General features: G+C 34.9%; 1 protein-coding gene across 1 annotated transcript in view; it reads left to right on the top strand.

Moving 5' to 3' along the window:
- LOC137390790 (probable E3 ubiquitin-protein ligase HERC1) overlaps positions 1-16865 on the top strand; it is a 171055-nt gene that overhangs the window by 87601 nt on the left and 66589 nt on the right. The window contains exons 62-66 of the mRNA XM_068077107.1: positions 650-811; positions 5567-5726; positions 11565-11770; positions 12085-12288; positions 15013-15143. Of these exons, the coding sequence (XP_067933208.1) occupies positions 650-811; positions 5567-5726; positions 11565-11770; positions 12085-12288; positions 15013-15143 (863 nt within the window). The remainder of the gene's footprint in view (positions 1-649; positions 812-5566; positions 5727-11564; positions 11771-12084; positions 12289-15012; positions 15144-16865) is intronic.

The following is a 16865-nucleotide window of genomic DNA, read 5'->3' as shown; positions in this document are numbered from 1 at the left end:
AAGCGATAATAACTCTAGGAGCCAGGTATGGGTTTTGAAAAGAGCCAATGGTGACAAAGGTCAATACATTCATTAGAAGTCTTCTCTTCACTTCCTTCGATTGTTTTTGTTTGAGCATTTATTTGTCATTACCAAATAAAGTTACAAAAAGTTGTATGGTATTTTTTCTTTTAGTTAAACAACTGTTTGTCGAATTACTTAATATTTTAACGCAGATCTGATTTGGTTAAGTGGTGCATCTTAGCTAACGCTGCTTTCCAGTAATCTCTCCTATCGCAAAACAACCTCCTAACTAGTCAGATGTAAAGAAATAGTGGCAGCATTGAAACGCTTTAAAGTAATTTCATCTGATAAGAATCGTATTAATCAAATTGCATGTCATAAAAACAGTAACATAAGTGCTGTTGATCATTAGACATAGCTACACCTTGATTTATTTACATGTACAACTAAGTCCAGTATATTTTAGATTTATCAATTCTCATGAGACTCGCTGTTAATTACAAAACTTATTCTAGTACCCAACATTACTCTTCAGGTGTTCTGCTACCAGAACACTCCTACAGCCTTTTTAATTTTTTATTTTATTATGGTAGGAATCATTCCAACCTTTACGTTTTTAAAAGAATAATCAATTTTTATATTTTAGCATCAGGTCCTGATGAACAGTCAGTCACAGGGATGGCTGGAGACCCTCTCAGTGCTCTGCAACTAGCAAATGGACTATCAGCATGCGTAATTTCTGCAAGACTAAATGCTCCAGACAGAGAGTGGGCTGCTATTCAGCTAGTTCGTGCCTTCTCCAAACTCAGTATGTTCGGTTTGAGAGATTCAATTATTGATTACAGTTTAGCATAGACAGTGATTTTATTACTTATTAGTTAAGGAGTAATAGTAAAATTAGCCAGAGCTAAAGATCTATGACTCGCTATATAATGTGGTACAGTAGAGTAACAAAGCCTTATAGGTGGCTGATTGTAACTGCTGACATTCTTACAGCTATTCTAATTCTAGTTCATTACTACTAGGTGATAACCTACAGCGGAGCCCGGGTTACAGTCGTCTCTGTCTTACGGTTTTTTCACTTCATAAATTGGAATATAAAGTTTTGATGGCACCTCATATTGAATGTTTGCCACTGTATGGCATCAACAAAATTATCTTTTAAACTCAAATTTGAACAGCAACGCTTGGTCTTTCTTGTCAAATTAGTTTGAAAAAGGTTTTAATAAGGTCGGCTAACAGTTATAGTGAAAGAAAAAAGCGCTAAGCCGAAAACGGACAGGTAATAAGAAATTAAGACGATGACAAAATTAAAATCAACTTTAGTAAAATATTCAAGCTTAGCTTCAAGTGTGTGTGTTTAGTAAGCTAAATTCATTTAAGATAAATTCAAAGTTAGTGCTATGTTGCATAGCGACACTTAAGTCTAGTGTACCGAACTCGTTGCTGTCATGTCTCTCTAACACTGCTGTTAGCCACTAAATTTGTCTCCAAGGTAAGGACTCCATATAGTTCTGTGCATTAGTAATATTACATTTTGTTGCAGATCATAACCGCTAAATAAGTAACTATAGTTACTAACGTTATTTATTACTATTTTATTACTAGCTTTTAATATGTACAGTACGTATATAAAATTTTGATGTTTTTATCAGGTGGTTTACATTAGATAATTGCTATGGTTTCTTATGCCCCGCCATACAACTTTTTCGCTATATGATCCCAACACCAGAATGAATTAATGTCGAATGGCCGGTTCATTGTGTTTATTTAAACCATGGAGTAATTAATTCTTCGATGTTTGTACAACTGATGAAATTGGTTTCGTATTATCAACTCTTTCGAGTTCACAACAAACGCAGTAAGTGTTGCTTTATTACAATAGCAACAGTCTACATTGCAAATAAGAATTATGCGGCTTCTTACTGTTTAGCATCTTGTTTTTTTATTCACGCATTTGTAATGTATGAATAGCAGTGAAATCAATTATTCTCTAATTTTGCTGTATTTACTACTTAGATACAAGGTTTCTACTAACAGGAAATAAATTGTTGAATAAGTCAGAGCATACTAGGGCATAGTAATTGTTGTATTCTTGTAAAGAATTGAAGCCTGAAGTAGTGTAGATTGTAATGTAGTTTATTCACTGACGGAAACACACAACTTAAACTGAAAATGTTGTGGGTATTTATATGGAACTAAAAGTAGTTTTATAAATATTAGCTTAGTATATGGTAAAAATACAATAGACGCTATATGGCTATCTTGCTTCAGATGTAAACAGAATTGTTACTAGCAAAATGATTACTATAGCCATAGACTATTATCTCATAATTGTCACAATCCCTTATAGCTTAATAGCCACAACAGTAATTGCATTAAATATTTTTTTCATGTAACTCATTTACCATATTGGTCAACGTTTGCGGCATTATAAATGACACGATATCTAATCGCTATATCGATAGCTGTTTCCTATACATGTACATACAGTAGTATGTTCCATACTCGCATAGTGAAACGGTTTCGGAGCCTCGCTGACTGTTACAAGACCTATGTCTTTAGCACAAAATCATTTCCTTGAACATCAAATCAAAATCGAATTAATAAACTATTTCTATCAAATCATAGAAATAGTGTATTATATATATCGACTTACCATAGACGGGCTCGTTTTCTCGTCTGCTGAGAGTGTTGTCGATCTATTACGGTATTGATTGTAGTTTAGTGTTATTTTTAATTTTGTTTATAGTTTGTTTGGTGCTTGTCTAGAAAATTGGGCAAAAAAGCCATGCAGTGTACATATGTCAGACGAGTATTATGTTACATTTGCAGGCAAGAAAAAAAGAACAATTGGCGATACAAACCAATAATAATACGAATGCAGTCTTTGAATTAAAAAGTTAGGTATTGGGTTTTCTGGTGTTTTTTATGATACTATAGCTTTGGCAATATAGTAGCGCCTATAGCTTATATCCTCTATGACGCAAATTCTAGATAACGTAAAAAAGTTATGCTTGAAAAGTTTTTGTTTCGTACTGCGTTAAAAATTCCATACCATGTAAAGAGTCAAATTGGGACAACTTTTCAAAATTGATTTGAATGATAACATATTTTGTGAGAGAAAATATGACGTACATACAGTGCACCCTTGGGATATGATTTTACTCCGTTCCAGGGTTGGCATGGTATGGTGAAAAAGTCGTATGGAGGGTTATAGAAACCATAGTAATTATTTGATGCAAGCATCCTCTGATAAAAATCATCTAAATTTTGTACAAGTACTGTACATATTAAAAATTAGTAACAAAATAGTATATTAAAATTAGTAACTATAGTTACCTACAGTAACTTTAGTGTATTTATTGATTATGATCTGTATTAAAATGTAACATTGCAATATGCTATGTGCAGTGTGCACCTTTGGGAGTTCTTACCTTCAAGACAGACGTAGTATAACATAAACTTTGAATTCACCTTAACTAAGTTTAGCTTACTAAACACACACTCTTAAAGCTATGTTTTAGTATGTATTTTTAACTATTTTACTGAATTTCAACTTTTATCACTTATCAGCTTCTGGCTTCGGTTTCACTATTATTTTAGCCGTCCTCATTAAAACATTTGTCAACCTAATTGGGCAAGAAAGCCTGAATGATGCTGTTTTCGTAATGAAGTACATTGTTGTTAGCAGATTAAGGGAAGTTGTCTGTTCTCTGACCTTCTGCTCAAAAGAATTGCAACTCCAATTTTGCAAACAGTTTTGCAGGGAAATATTACGTACCACTTTTCACGCAATGCATTGGACAACATTGTATCTGTTATATGCACAGTTTCCAGGACATTTTAGTTCGTCACGATAGATCGTCATATGTGTCAACAAAGCAGAAAATAGGTAGCTGTGCAATTGTTAATAAATACATGAAGGCGATCGATTTGTACAGGCGTTACTGTGTCGGTCTACCAATTTGAATGTCGCGAGTGAGGAGTATTGCCAAAAGTTATCTTTAATCCTAACCTTGATCTCTAAAGATCTAGATGGAAAAACGATAGACCGGTGGATTCTTTATAGTAAAAAAATATTTTTGTACTGCTTTATTGTAGGCGTAGAAAATGTTTGTTATTAATTTTACTTTGCATAATAGACTTTGCTGTTTAAAAAAATAAACAAATCGTTATAAATAGACGCTGAATATGTGCGTTCCGTTCCCATCAACTTATTGTAAAATTACTGCAGAGTCTATAAAACCAGTGAAATTGATCAGAAAAAGGAGACGCTGTTGATGCCAACCAGTAATATTATAGTTACGATACAGCTAATAAATGGAAAAGTAAAGTCTGGTTTTATTTATGTATGGCCAAGGGAGTGAGTTTGGACAAATATTGGAACGGATTAGGCAATTTACGTCTGTTTCAAGCATTGTGGGAGGAACAAATAGCATATTGGCATTATTGCGATTCCGACACATTCAACACATCGTTTACATACACCGTAAAACCTCTAATTGAACGCCACCTCTATTTGACGCCACCTCCAATTGACCGCCACCATAGAGGAGAGGTGGAAAATTAGAGCGCCATAGCCCTCAATTAGAGGTTTTACGGTAAATGCTGTTGTCATGTTATTAACTAGTTTGTAGCAATCGCACATAGGACATTCTACTCCAATTTGGCAGCAGTATGCTTTTTTCAATCTATACATATATATTTCTCAAAGTTCGCGTGTGATTCTGTGTGTCCAGCTATAGCTAGTAAAACTTGGGAAGAAGAATCTGTATCGCAGAAGATTTAATCTCGGAACCAGATGTTCCCCAGATGTTATGCTAAACCATTGAACTATGAGAGATTGATCTGTTCATTGGGCAATATATGTCGCTATGTGGGTGAAAATACCCATACCGCTCGCCGTTACGGCGCAACGTCATTTTATGCTCACTCTTATTTAGTAAATTTACCAATAGGGATACTAGCTTACTCAAATTAGCCACTGGCAATGTGCCAGGCTAATGGCAAGTGGCAGGCAACTACATTACCTGTCACTGTTCATAAGCTGATTTATTCTAGCTGATTTAGCTAGTATTCTATATTAATAAATTCCATATGTTCATTGTGCATATTTGTCTGTTGGTCTGAGCAGAACACTGTATTTCCACATTTGTTTGCCAATTTTATATTAACTGCACACGCCGATACTTCGTGCTTTCTGTTAGGTCGCTCCTATATTTGGTTTCAAACTCCATCTGGTTCCTGAGAACCAGCTTTTAAAACACCCATCTGTTTACTATCTGTTTAAAAATCAAAGAAATCGTTGAAATCACCAAGCTTACCGCTAGTTCATTACTAATTAATCACTTTTTTTGCGTAAAGTATATAGAGCATAAGACGAATCTATTTGCCTGCAGTTGATCACGCAAATGTGTAAGGTAGCTTTTCCGCAGTTTTGTTCTTATCTTTTTGAAAGGCCTTAAGACTAATTAGTTTTCCTTTTTTGGTATTGAGCTTGCTTTGCCCATACGATGCGGACAGGCTAAGTTCAGTGGATGACATGCTGGTTGATGTTTAGTAGGCAGCCCAGGAGCCGGTGAGAATGAGCGAAGAGGACCTCCCATGCTTGCCGATCTCCAAGGAGACTTGCCGCAGTGTTCATCTATACAACTTGAAGGGCACCAGAACAAGGTTACAGAATGTGCCTGGAATGCTAACAAGAATCAGCTTGCTTCAGCGTATGTTCTATGTTATTGCTATTGTTTTTACTAGCCTGCTATTCCTTCCTAGTTTTTACTGAATTTATTGGTTATTGGTTAGCGACACTTTCACCTAGAAAATGCCTGTTACAAATACAGCCAACTCTCAGTTTTCAACCTTAATCCTTTCCAGCAGTTTGTTCAAAAAGTTATTTATCCATGATCCAAAACAATTTTTCCCATTATAATTAATGTAAATGATTTTTATCTTATCGAAGTTTAGAAAACAAGTATCTTACATTTCGTTACTCAGGGCTTTTGTACTGTATACCATAAATGTAAAAATAGATTGTTTTATTTTCACGAAAAGATTTCCTACTTAAGATCATAAAAAACATTTCATGTTTTATTTTGTCAATTCTAACCAAAACATTAAAGTAGCAAAGCCTAGCCTTCGCTAAGGTTGCAATCTGGAAAATTCTAATGGAGTGTATGTATTCTAGCAAAGGTCTTGTGGAATAAAAAAATCATAGCAAAAGCATTTCTTTTTTCTACCAATTGTAACAAAAAAAAATTAAAGTTCTGTGCTACGCTACGGCGTAACAAAATTGTTGGGAAAAATTCAAAAATTTTGATGAAATATACAATCTTCAATTTTATCAAAGATTGCTTTTAAAAATACTCAAATACATTTTTACTCTTACCAATTACAATTGTAGTATAGTAGTAACCATGAGGAAGGTTAATTTGTTGAAAATTAAGGGAAAGGTTAATTCTTCTGAGGAGAATTCTCTTTGATAACGAGTTCGACTAACTCGACTATAGGTGTTATCTCTCTAGCAATTTTCTTCAGTGTAAAAACCCGTTTTGTAAGGAACTTAAAAAGCAACTTGTTTCTGCCTTCATCTAAAAACTTTATGAAGGTGAACAACAACAATCTCATTAAATTTATACAAAGCTCTGCTGTTCGTGGCTTTATCGGGATGATACAGGTCCACAAAGTTTTCAACATTCCATTTTGCACAAATATTTTTGATACTAGCAGTTGAGGCATCCTTTCATCTCTCATTCTCATCCGAAGACATTTCCTTTGTCAACATCTTCTTCTGCTCTTGAATGTGTCGAAGTTCTTCTGTGGTGAACTTAACACGATGTTCATTGGCAAGCTCTTCAACCTCAATACTGCCTATCTCCAAACCACGCTTTTGTTCCATTCTGATGATTTCATCAATAATTTGCCTATGCTCTTAGGATCTTTCCTCGGCGTCAGGAGCTGTGGTAGTACCAGCAACAATCTTGAATTCTTCAAATTAATGTTCAGTAACACAATTGGGCCACAATTTCCTCCATCATCCTATATGGCACATGGTTCCAGGCTTTGTCAATAAGTGTGATGGACTAGTAGATTAGGAAATTATTTTTCAAAAAATCTCGTCGACTTAGTTAAGTGTCTCTAGTCACATCGAAGCATTGTTGAAAGAGGAATTTTGTATACAGTTTCTTAAAATTGTCGAAGACTTGTTGGTTCATGGGTTGAAGCAGTGGTGTGGTATTTGGAACAAGAAACTTGATTTTGATGAAATCAAATTCTTCTGTCAACTCATCCTCCAAACCATGAGGGTAGGCAGCAATGTTATCTTCCAAATAATCTTTCGCAGTCGCCACAAACACTCCATGCACCCACTCGCTTCAAAATTGTCTAGTCAGCCAAATCTCTGTAGTAAAGGTGGTTCTCATATCAGCTGCGAGACCCCTGTGGCTTATGTTCACATGAAGCTGCATTGCTAGTGGTCACATAAAAATTGCCGTTCGCCATCCCATTTCGAAAGTGCTGACCTTCACCTGTACAGTGCATTTTGGGAAGGTTTTGTCTCCGGCTGCTTGCGAAGGTTGAACAGCTCTTAACTCTTGCCTTGACCGGCGGTACTCGGCATGTAGGTTCCCATTTTACCGCCGATAGCCCTACAATCCTGCCGCCGGTGCTTGCAGCGTATATGGGATCCAGGCTTTAGCCCTCCACATAACAGACCCCTACCCTTGATGGTATTGTTAGCTTTGAATACTCTGTGATTCTTGGAATGATAAACAAAAACGGCCCCATCTTGCAATTGTTGCTAGCATTACCACATAGAGAAAGAGTTAGCCTTTCCTTCATAGGTTCATGGCTTGGCATTGACTCCTCCTCGTGTATGTGATGTATATATGTAGGTCCTTTATAGTCTTTTGTGGCATGTTTTCAAAGAAGCTCCGTTTTGTTCATATTGCAATTTTACATTATTCCTCAGTCCTGATGAAATTTTCAAACTCAGCTCTAAACTTTTCAACATCTTTCTCGTCCAAACTTCTTGCCTCTCCATAACAAACCACGGAGTTTATCTCACTTTTTCTAAAAATTTCAATTCATGCTGTACTAGCTTTAAAATCTAAAACATCAGGAACGGTGCTGGGGTCTTTTTTGTCAAACCTCTATGCAATTGCCTTGCTATGTCACCATTTGCTTCTTTGCTAATACTATCTCTCTGTTAACAGTTGTTAGTTTATGAAAATAAGCAAAAATTTCTCTACTTTTTCTAATGCCTGTGGCTTTCGTTTACTGAATACACTAGATCCTTTATCCACGTCTTTTGCTTTAAGCTCGTCTTTTCTTTTCAAGATGGTGCTTATCATTAATTTTTGCACGCCAAACTCCTTTGCTAATTCACACATATACACACCTGGTTCATATATATTACTGGCAACTTTTTCCTAAATTCAGTAGTTTTGCATACTATTTTCTTCTTTTCTTCATTGGGTTTACGACATACACTTGCTTTTTGAAGCCATGATTAGAGGCTAATACACTATTCAAAGCTTAAAAAGCAGTCCGTTTTGCATAAATCACCACAAACATGTTCGCTCACAATGGAAGTTGAACAGTAATGGAAGAGGCATCGAGACGGGTATTTGAGTTCGCTCAGCTTCTTTCGGTTCGGTTGAAAGACAATTTTTTGGTTGAAGTCTGAGGCATAAAAATCTAGAATTTTCTTTTGAATTCCTATTTGGTCAAAATCAAAAAACATTCAACATGAGAGGTATGACTGTTCAATTGAAAAATATTTTGATAATCTTTAGGTCCTCTCATGATTTTTGTAGTGTACCAGTACAAAATCTATAAAACACACTCATCCCCTATAGCTTCACATTCATCCCTCAACCGTGTACATGCCATCTCTTTCTTATTCTTAACAAGATGAATGTCCTGAACTGCCCAGTTAATAAAAGAGTCTGTAAAAATAATTTATTTTTATTTAACATGTACAACATTTACCATTCTAACTTTTAAGCTTCATATTATGAAAAAAGTGTTTTATGTAGATCGAATAAACTGAGAGAAAAAATAAAACAACTTTAAAGGTGTTTGAATGTGAAATAATTAGCAAGCAATGGCTAGATCAGGGATGGCCAAATGATTTTGGTCATGATCCGCTACAGTCAAATCTGCCAAATTAAAGATCCACAACGAGCTGAAAATGCGCTGTTTTCTTTTTACCACATATAAACATGCAATTAATTGTGTACATCTTAAGACAAAGGGTCAAATACGATTTTAAAAAAACTTTGTTTATATACATAATTGGACTAAAAATCAGTGAAAAAATGTGCTGTGATAAATAGGTCTGATATCAGTGAGACAAATGATGAGTGAGCTTTGACTTCACAATACTATCAAAATGTGGTTTCCTGCTACTTACAGTGACTCTTAAAGTATATAAAGAGGAGTATCTGTGAAACTTGTTCTATGATTGTTTTTCACAAAATTCATTGCTGAAAACAATGAATTTACAAAAATCCAAAAAAAAGTTTCCAAAAATCTTTTTAAACCCAATTTTTAAAAAAATACTTCAAAAATATTTTTGACAGCCAACTTGAAAGATCCACAAAAAAACTACAGAGATCCACATCCGGAGCTCGATCCGCCATTTGGCCATAGTTGGGCTAGATAGTCTGTTTTGCTACAATGATTGCAATCAAAAATGATTGGATACTGATAAATTAATACGAACTGAGAAAACAAAATAAGATTCATGAATATGTTGAGTTGATAATAACAATGACTATATAGAAGTGTGTGTATTAAAAAGGTTACTGTTGCAGCAGAAGCGTGCTGTATTCAGAGTTTTACTGAATGATATTGATACCTCTCAATACTGGTACAACAAACGTATAGCGGTGAAGCGCACGAGGGTACTTCGTCTTTGTACTTTGTAGATTTAGCTATCACCCTTGGAAGAAATTGAAAATGGGAGTGTAACGGCACATTTGAAATTTAAACGGCACATTTGAAAATAACAATTTAAAGAATAGGTAATGGACTTTAAGATGACTTTTAAAACAATTCCAAAAGAAAAACAAATGCAAAAGATATTAATTAATAATAAAAAGCACATGCCGGTATTTAGTTTGTAATCTGCAATAGTGATAGATAAAGAGTTGAAAAGAATAAGCATGCCTTAGCCTCTTAATGGTAACTTAGCCTCCTAATTGTAACTAATGGTAATGCGCTTGTTTGGTGACCTGTGATTTGAATGTCGCACGAGATAAAATTCTCAGAGGACTGGATTTTCCCTTGCTAAAACTCTATCGCTGTAATTGGACAGGTGAACAACGACAGACACTCACCTTTATATATATAATATTTATATATACATGTATTATAGATTAGCCAAATGCTCGGCGTTGTTTGGGTATGAAAAACAGTTTATAAACAGTGGCAGGTAATGTAATTGCAATTGGCTAAATTGAGTAAGCTAGTATCCGTATTGCTAAACTTACGACTAATAAGAACTGGAGAGCAAGCTGTAGTGAGTGTAGCAAGTGTAGCTATGCATATTTTATCCCAGATATTGACTCATATCGTCCAATGAATCCATTGCATCCCGTGTAGCTTAATAGGTTAGCTTGTCATCATCTGAATGGAAGGTTCCCAGATCTAATCTTCTGCGCTCCGGAATTTTCATTGCTAGATTTTGATCGCTATAGCTGGACAGACACTGAATGATGACAATTTTTGAGATTTATATATATATATATAGACCTGCTGTGCTATTCGGCATTGCACGGGTATTAAAAAGTCTTTGGTCAGAAAATTGATTGGTATTTTGCATAAACAACATTTGCCATTCTAACCTTCAAACTACATGCCATGAGAAACGTGTTTTGTGTAATTGAAATAAATTAAGATAGAAAGTAAAAACAACTGTAAAGGTTTTTAAACTTTGCCAAACAACTTTTAAACTTCATATCATGACGGAAATGTTTTGTGCAGGTCAAAGAAATTTAAAAAAAATAAAACGACTATTAAAAGGTTTAGATGTAAATGTGAAATCATTAGCAAGTAATAGCTAAATTAAGTCAGTTTTGCTACGATTACAATAAAAGATGATTCGGTAATGATGCAATTAATACGAACTGAAAAAACAAAATAAAAATCCTGAATATGTTGAATTAATAATAACAATTATTGCAAAAAAGGTCATAAAAATTCATTCATTCATAAAAAAAGTTACTGTTCCACCAGAAGCTATCCATCAAAACTTTGAATACGATGATACAGAGATGATATATTTTTCCGCGCAAGAAGAATTGGCCTTGACCCCAGATATAGTAATCGAACTCTACAAAAATATTTCTTAACAGGGGCATCGTAACGCGTGGCCGCATCGGTAAATTAATCAGCGCTATAGCTATAGCCGGAATGACATACTCTGGGAAATACATATATGTACATGTATATATGTACATATATATGTATCTATAGATGTATACATGTATTATTATATAGATAGAGTGTATATCTTATCAAGCTTTGAATGATCCAGTTTTTTTGCTGATGTGCAGCTCTTGCGACGGTACAGTGAGGATCTGGTGCCCCCAGTACAAGAGCAGTCATCAGCAACTGCAGCAGACATGCATCTTTGACAAAGGGGAAGATAGAAAACAAGAGGAAATTGATGGCTCTCAGATCAACAACCTTAATTGGAGTGGTAATGGCAAGCTTCTCACTGCCTCTGTGGATAACATCATCAATATCTGGATTCTTGCAGGTAAGCAACTACCCTCTTTTGTCTACCTTTCCTGACAATTGTCTATAGATTTCTAGTATAAATATTTCTCCTCATTACTGCAAACAATTACATATTGCTCATACCGGTAAGTTAAAAAAATTCTCCAATTGATGGCATTATATTTGAAAAATATACTGCTATCAATTAAATATCGATTGCTCTACTAGTGATGTGTTAAGTTGCAGTTGCTACAACAGTTGCTATAATGACGTTGCTTGCGCACTAGCTGCATAGGAATCTTATATCATAATTATATCTGACATTTGGATGCCTTTGTGTCACATTCTTTACAGGCAACCGAACACATGTTAAGATTCGTCCCAGCGTTGTATCTGCTATGTGTTTTCCTATGGACAAGGGATTTATGGATGGCCATCTTGGGTTGAGTATGGAGTCCATATTGGTTGGTCATGTCGATGGTTCTGTTTGCTGTATGGAGATATTGGATAGTACGACAATTAATATACAAGAAATTGGTATCGTTTCTAGACAAAATGGTGAGCTACTCGTTCCCTGCTGTTTCTGTTTCATTAATGTTTGTGTTCATCTCAAACCTAAGCTCAAACATTTTCTGTTTATTTTTTCTATTACTTTCATCTTTTAACCCCCTCTAAGCATCCCGTAGCAATTCCCAGGTAGCAATGTAGCAATTCCCAGGTAGCAATGTAAATCTGTGATGGGTCTACTAGTGTAATTGAGGTTTATTAATTTTGCTGAAACATTCAGTTGAAGGCAATATCCTTCTTGTCAACATTTAGTAGGAGACTGTTTATAATTCAACTAGGTTACTATGTTACAGGTTGCAGTAGATGGAAAATATGTTCATTGTGAGCTGCTAGCATAGAAATGGTCCCACGACCAAACACGAGCGGAGCGATTGTTTGAGAGATTTATGATAAATGCATGTGCACACAACTCATGAAAATTATTCATCAACACCGTCGCAAACCCTTGTGCCGAAATCTCATCAACAAATTTAACCATTTTTCAATGGAGTCGTTTAAGTATAATAACGATACAAAACACATATAAACCTATTTAAATATGTTACCAAGTCTTTGAAAATTGTCGACAATATCCTAAAACTTACCCATCTGATCGGATTATACACAAATAGACAGATTAATTTAGCCGAAAATCGCAAAAAAAATTTAACAAGCTTTTTTAATCAAAATTTAGACCGGCCAATGATACGCCAATAAAGCCGTGCGTCAGATAGTAGAACTATTAAGAAGGGCGCATTTCATGAGAAAAACGTGCTCATTTCTCCAGTCTATAGCATTGTCTAATTGCCGAAGGTTTCTAATATTTTTCCATTTTTAATATCTTGCCAAAATATTTAATTATAATAATAATTATTCGATTTTATAAAATTATAAGAATAATTATTTGAATTTATTTGTCCGAAGGTTTCTGTAATAAACGTAGACCGTTTGAGACGTAGACCGATTTACAGGCATGAAATTGTGGTACACAGTCTATCAGCCTATGTTTTTTCCCAATTACCGAAGATTTCATTAAACTATTTAAACGTTAGCCAAAATTCTTTACGTCTTATGTACAAGCTAGGGTCGAACTACAACACCCCTTTATGACGAAAACATTTTTTTATTTTGCTCCAGTTTGCAGAAAACTTCCAGACCTGTGAACGCTCTTATTTGCTTTCTGCTAGATCGTTAACAAAACCATTCTGCATTCAACACAACCAACTTTCAAACTGTGTATATTACACAGCAACTTGCCATTTTACTTCTAATATTGCATTTAAGAGATATAATAAACTTATTTCCTTATTGCTGTTGTTAAATTACATACATTACAGTAGGTTAGGCCTACAGCTTTAATTATTATTCATTTTATTGTTGTAAAACATAGGTTTGAGATAGTAGAATAGGTGAGAATTTTTTACCTTTTGTTTTGCATAATTGACTTTTTGAATTTAATTTCAAAACAACTTGACAACTACCATGGACATACAACTTCCCAGAACACCACGTCGTGGCCGACGCAGTGACCATCCACGTGTCTCTCAATTATTACAGCTCAATAGGAGGATAAATAGAAGGTCCTCACAACAACCATCAACATCAAATGCTAATGTTCAACAACACGCTACTCAAATTAATAACAACAACTCATCTGATTCAGAGAATTCTTTAGTAGATGTTGTAGGCGATGTAAATGACATGAACTTGGCAGCCCCTTTGTTTCCAGATGATGATCATGATTTTATGGACATCATTGACCATGAACATATTGCAAAAAACAATATTGCTCCTCCCAATGCTGCCCCCCCCCCTTGATCACATTCCTCATTTTCAATCTTTAGATTGTCCTGATTTTCAAGAACTGCGTAACAACTTTCTAGGCAGACTTGACAACAATATATCACAGCTCACGTGTACTGGATGTAATGAGAAACATTTCATTGCATACAATGCTCAAATACAACTATGTCATACGTGCCAACAAGTTCCTCTGTCAAATTCCTAGATTACTAGAATTTCCTTTTTGGAGTCGTGCTCCCTCAAATTTATTTTATATTATCTCGAACAACTCTCATTTACACTATACTCTGTCAATTCCTGATGACAACTACTTTTTCAATAACCAGCACTACCCTTTCTTTTTTCCATTATCACTTATTCCATTATCAGGTCGTGGGCTGTATGACAGGAGAATTCCTAGTTATACACATAGTATCCTTGTGGACAGCTAATATAGAAATAGTGTATTACATATCTTGAAATTTCTTATGCTAGAGCACATGTTGTTGAAATAAAGTTCAGAGTTATTGGATACTTCTTGGATAAATTTTTTTTTGCGAATTTCGGCCAAATTAATCTATTTGTGTATAATCCGATCAGATAGGTAAGTTTTAGGATATTGTCGACAATTTTCAAAGACTTGGTAACATATTTAAATAGGTTTATATGTGTTTTGTATCGTTATTATACTTAAACGACTCCATTGAAAAATGGTTAAATTTGTTGATGAGATTTCGGTACAAGGGTTTGCGATGGTGTTGATGAATAATTTTCATGAGTTGTGTGCACATACATTTATCATAAATCTCTCAAACAATCGCTCTGCTCGTGTTTGGTCGTGGGAATATATTTATTATTCACTGGTTGTTCATGCATGTTAAAACAACTCACCCATTTTTTTCTCTCTACTTTAGATTATTTTCTCCAACATTAGATAGGCAATGCATTTTGTAGTTTCTGTGTGCTGTCTCAATTGGTACAGTGAAGAGAAGAGGTTTGCTGTTGGCTATTCTGATGGTCAAGTCTGGATGGCAGGAAAGGATGGCTACTACAGCTCTCACGAAATTAAAGCATCCGCGCACAAGGTTAGTTTATTGCCGACCTCCTTTCTCTAAGGGGTGCTTCTACCCATTACTGAGCAGTTGTGAGACTGCATCTAGTTTACACAGTTTACACAGTTTACACAGTTTACACAGTTTACACAGTTTACACAGTTTACACAGTTTACACAGTAAACTAGACGCATTCTCACAACTGCTTAGTAATGGGTAACAACACATGTTTACCCTCTAGTTTACACAGTAAACTAGAGGGTAAATATGTCAATAGTTTTCTTTATAAACATCTGTGCCAAGGACACCAGTACTAGTCTACAATAGTAACTGTGCTAAGGATGATAGTACTAGTCGATATCGCCTCCATTTATTTTGAAAAATTGAAGCCCTTTTCAGAACTTCAATTTAATAACCACAGCAGGCTAATTTTTAAACAAGTGTATTTTCCGTATGCTCAAGGCTTGAGCTTCTTAATGAGTGCATTAAATTAGCCCTGTTGTAGCTTACATGAATTTTTGTTGAATATATAGGCAGGCAAATCTAATCGTTTTGTTCAAATTAGTATAAAAGTTTTTCTATAAAAAGTAAATCTCCGGAAATGGCATTGCATGCGTTTTGAAATCTTATCTGTAATTTGCTCTTACTAAATCTACTGTGTATCTTGATTACCAATGAAATACCAAGATAAAAAGTGAAATATAGCATTGATAAATTGTGCTGTGTTTATCATTGATATATATATGTATAAGTAGATATATATGTATAAGTAGATATATATATATATATATATATATATATATTATGCGTGTGCTTGTAGTAACAACTGTCGTTACTAAAATCAGCACGAGCTAAAAAACATTTAGAGTGAATACAAAAATGCTAGGTTGTGCACTACGTCTCAGCAGTGATTCCTCAGTGCGTAGTACTATTGAGCATGGTGTGGCTCTATGAACAGTATATGCTGAAATTTCATGGTATGCTGAAATGTCGACGAGGTCTTAAACTCACACACCTCTGCTTGTCTAAAGTACATAGACATTCTGACGTAATTTCTTATTTAGTCTGTTCTGGATCCAGTCATATCTTTACCCCCTTTTATATAGTAAGAGAAATTGTTAATTGTGTTGATTTTGCACCCTACCAATGAAGTATACATATAGGAACATGTTAATAAAAAGGTTAGTAGGAGCCCTAGAAGCAGCAATGATTACAAGAGTGCATTCAAAAGAAACATTTTTACCGTATAATCACAATTGGTATAATAGATGAATTGTGTTTGCAATATACAGAACTAGTAGTTATGTAAATATGTAGTTATGTACATGTAATATTAACTCAACCAATTTAGCCTAACAGCTTTCTTTTTAGCTAGTTCAGGATAGGTGTTACGTAGTACACAAACGGTAACTTTTGCAAACTGAAACCTGGTCTTTATTGATTGCTGTGCAAGACTGGCAGAGAACTGATGTAATACGCATATGAATACTAGCTTAAAAACTCGACGCAAACGGAAATGTTGGTCTTTGTTAACCTTGATTGTCCGGCTTGACAATGTCTATCCAGATGGCATGTGGGTGGAGTTACAAGATGTCCATTGTGAAACAGGCCCAAATAGAATTATGATGATAACAATTAGCATTATAGTTGTTATAACTGACACTTCATTGCATGCTTTTCACCAGTTATTATTTTTCGGTTATGTCAACTGCTACAGAGCACATTATAATAGTTAAAAATATGGCGCTAAACACC

The sequence above is a fragment of the Watersipora subatra genome, chromosome 3 (assembly GCF_963576615.1).
Source record: "Watersipora subatra chromosome 3, tzWatSuba1.1, whole genome shotgun sequence".
Lineage (NCBI taxonomy): Eukaryota > Metazoa > Bryozoa > Gymnolaemata > Cheilostomatida > Watersiporidae > Watersipora > Watersipora subatra.
The sequence above is the reverse complement of the archived record's forward strand: the minus strand, read 5'-3'. Positions and strand labels throughout refer to the sequence as shown.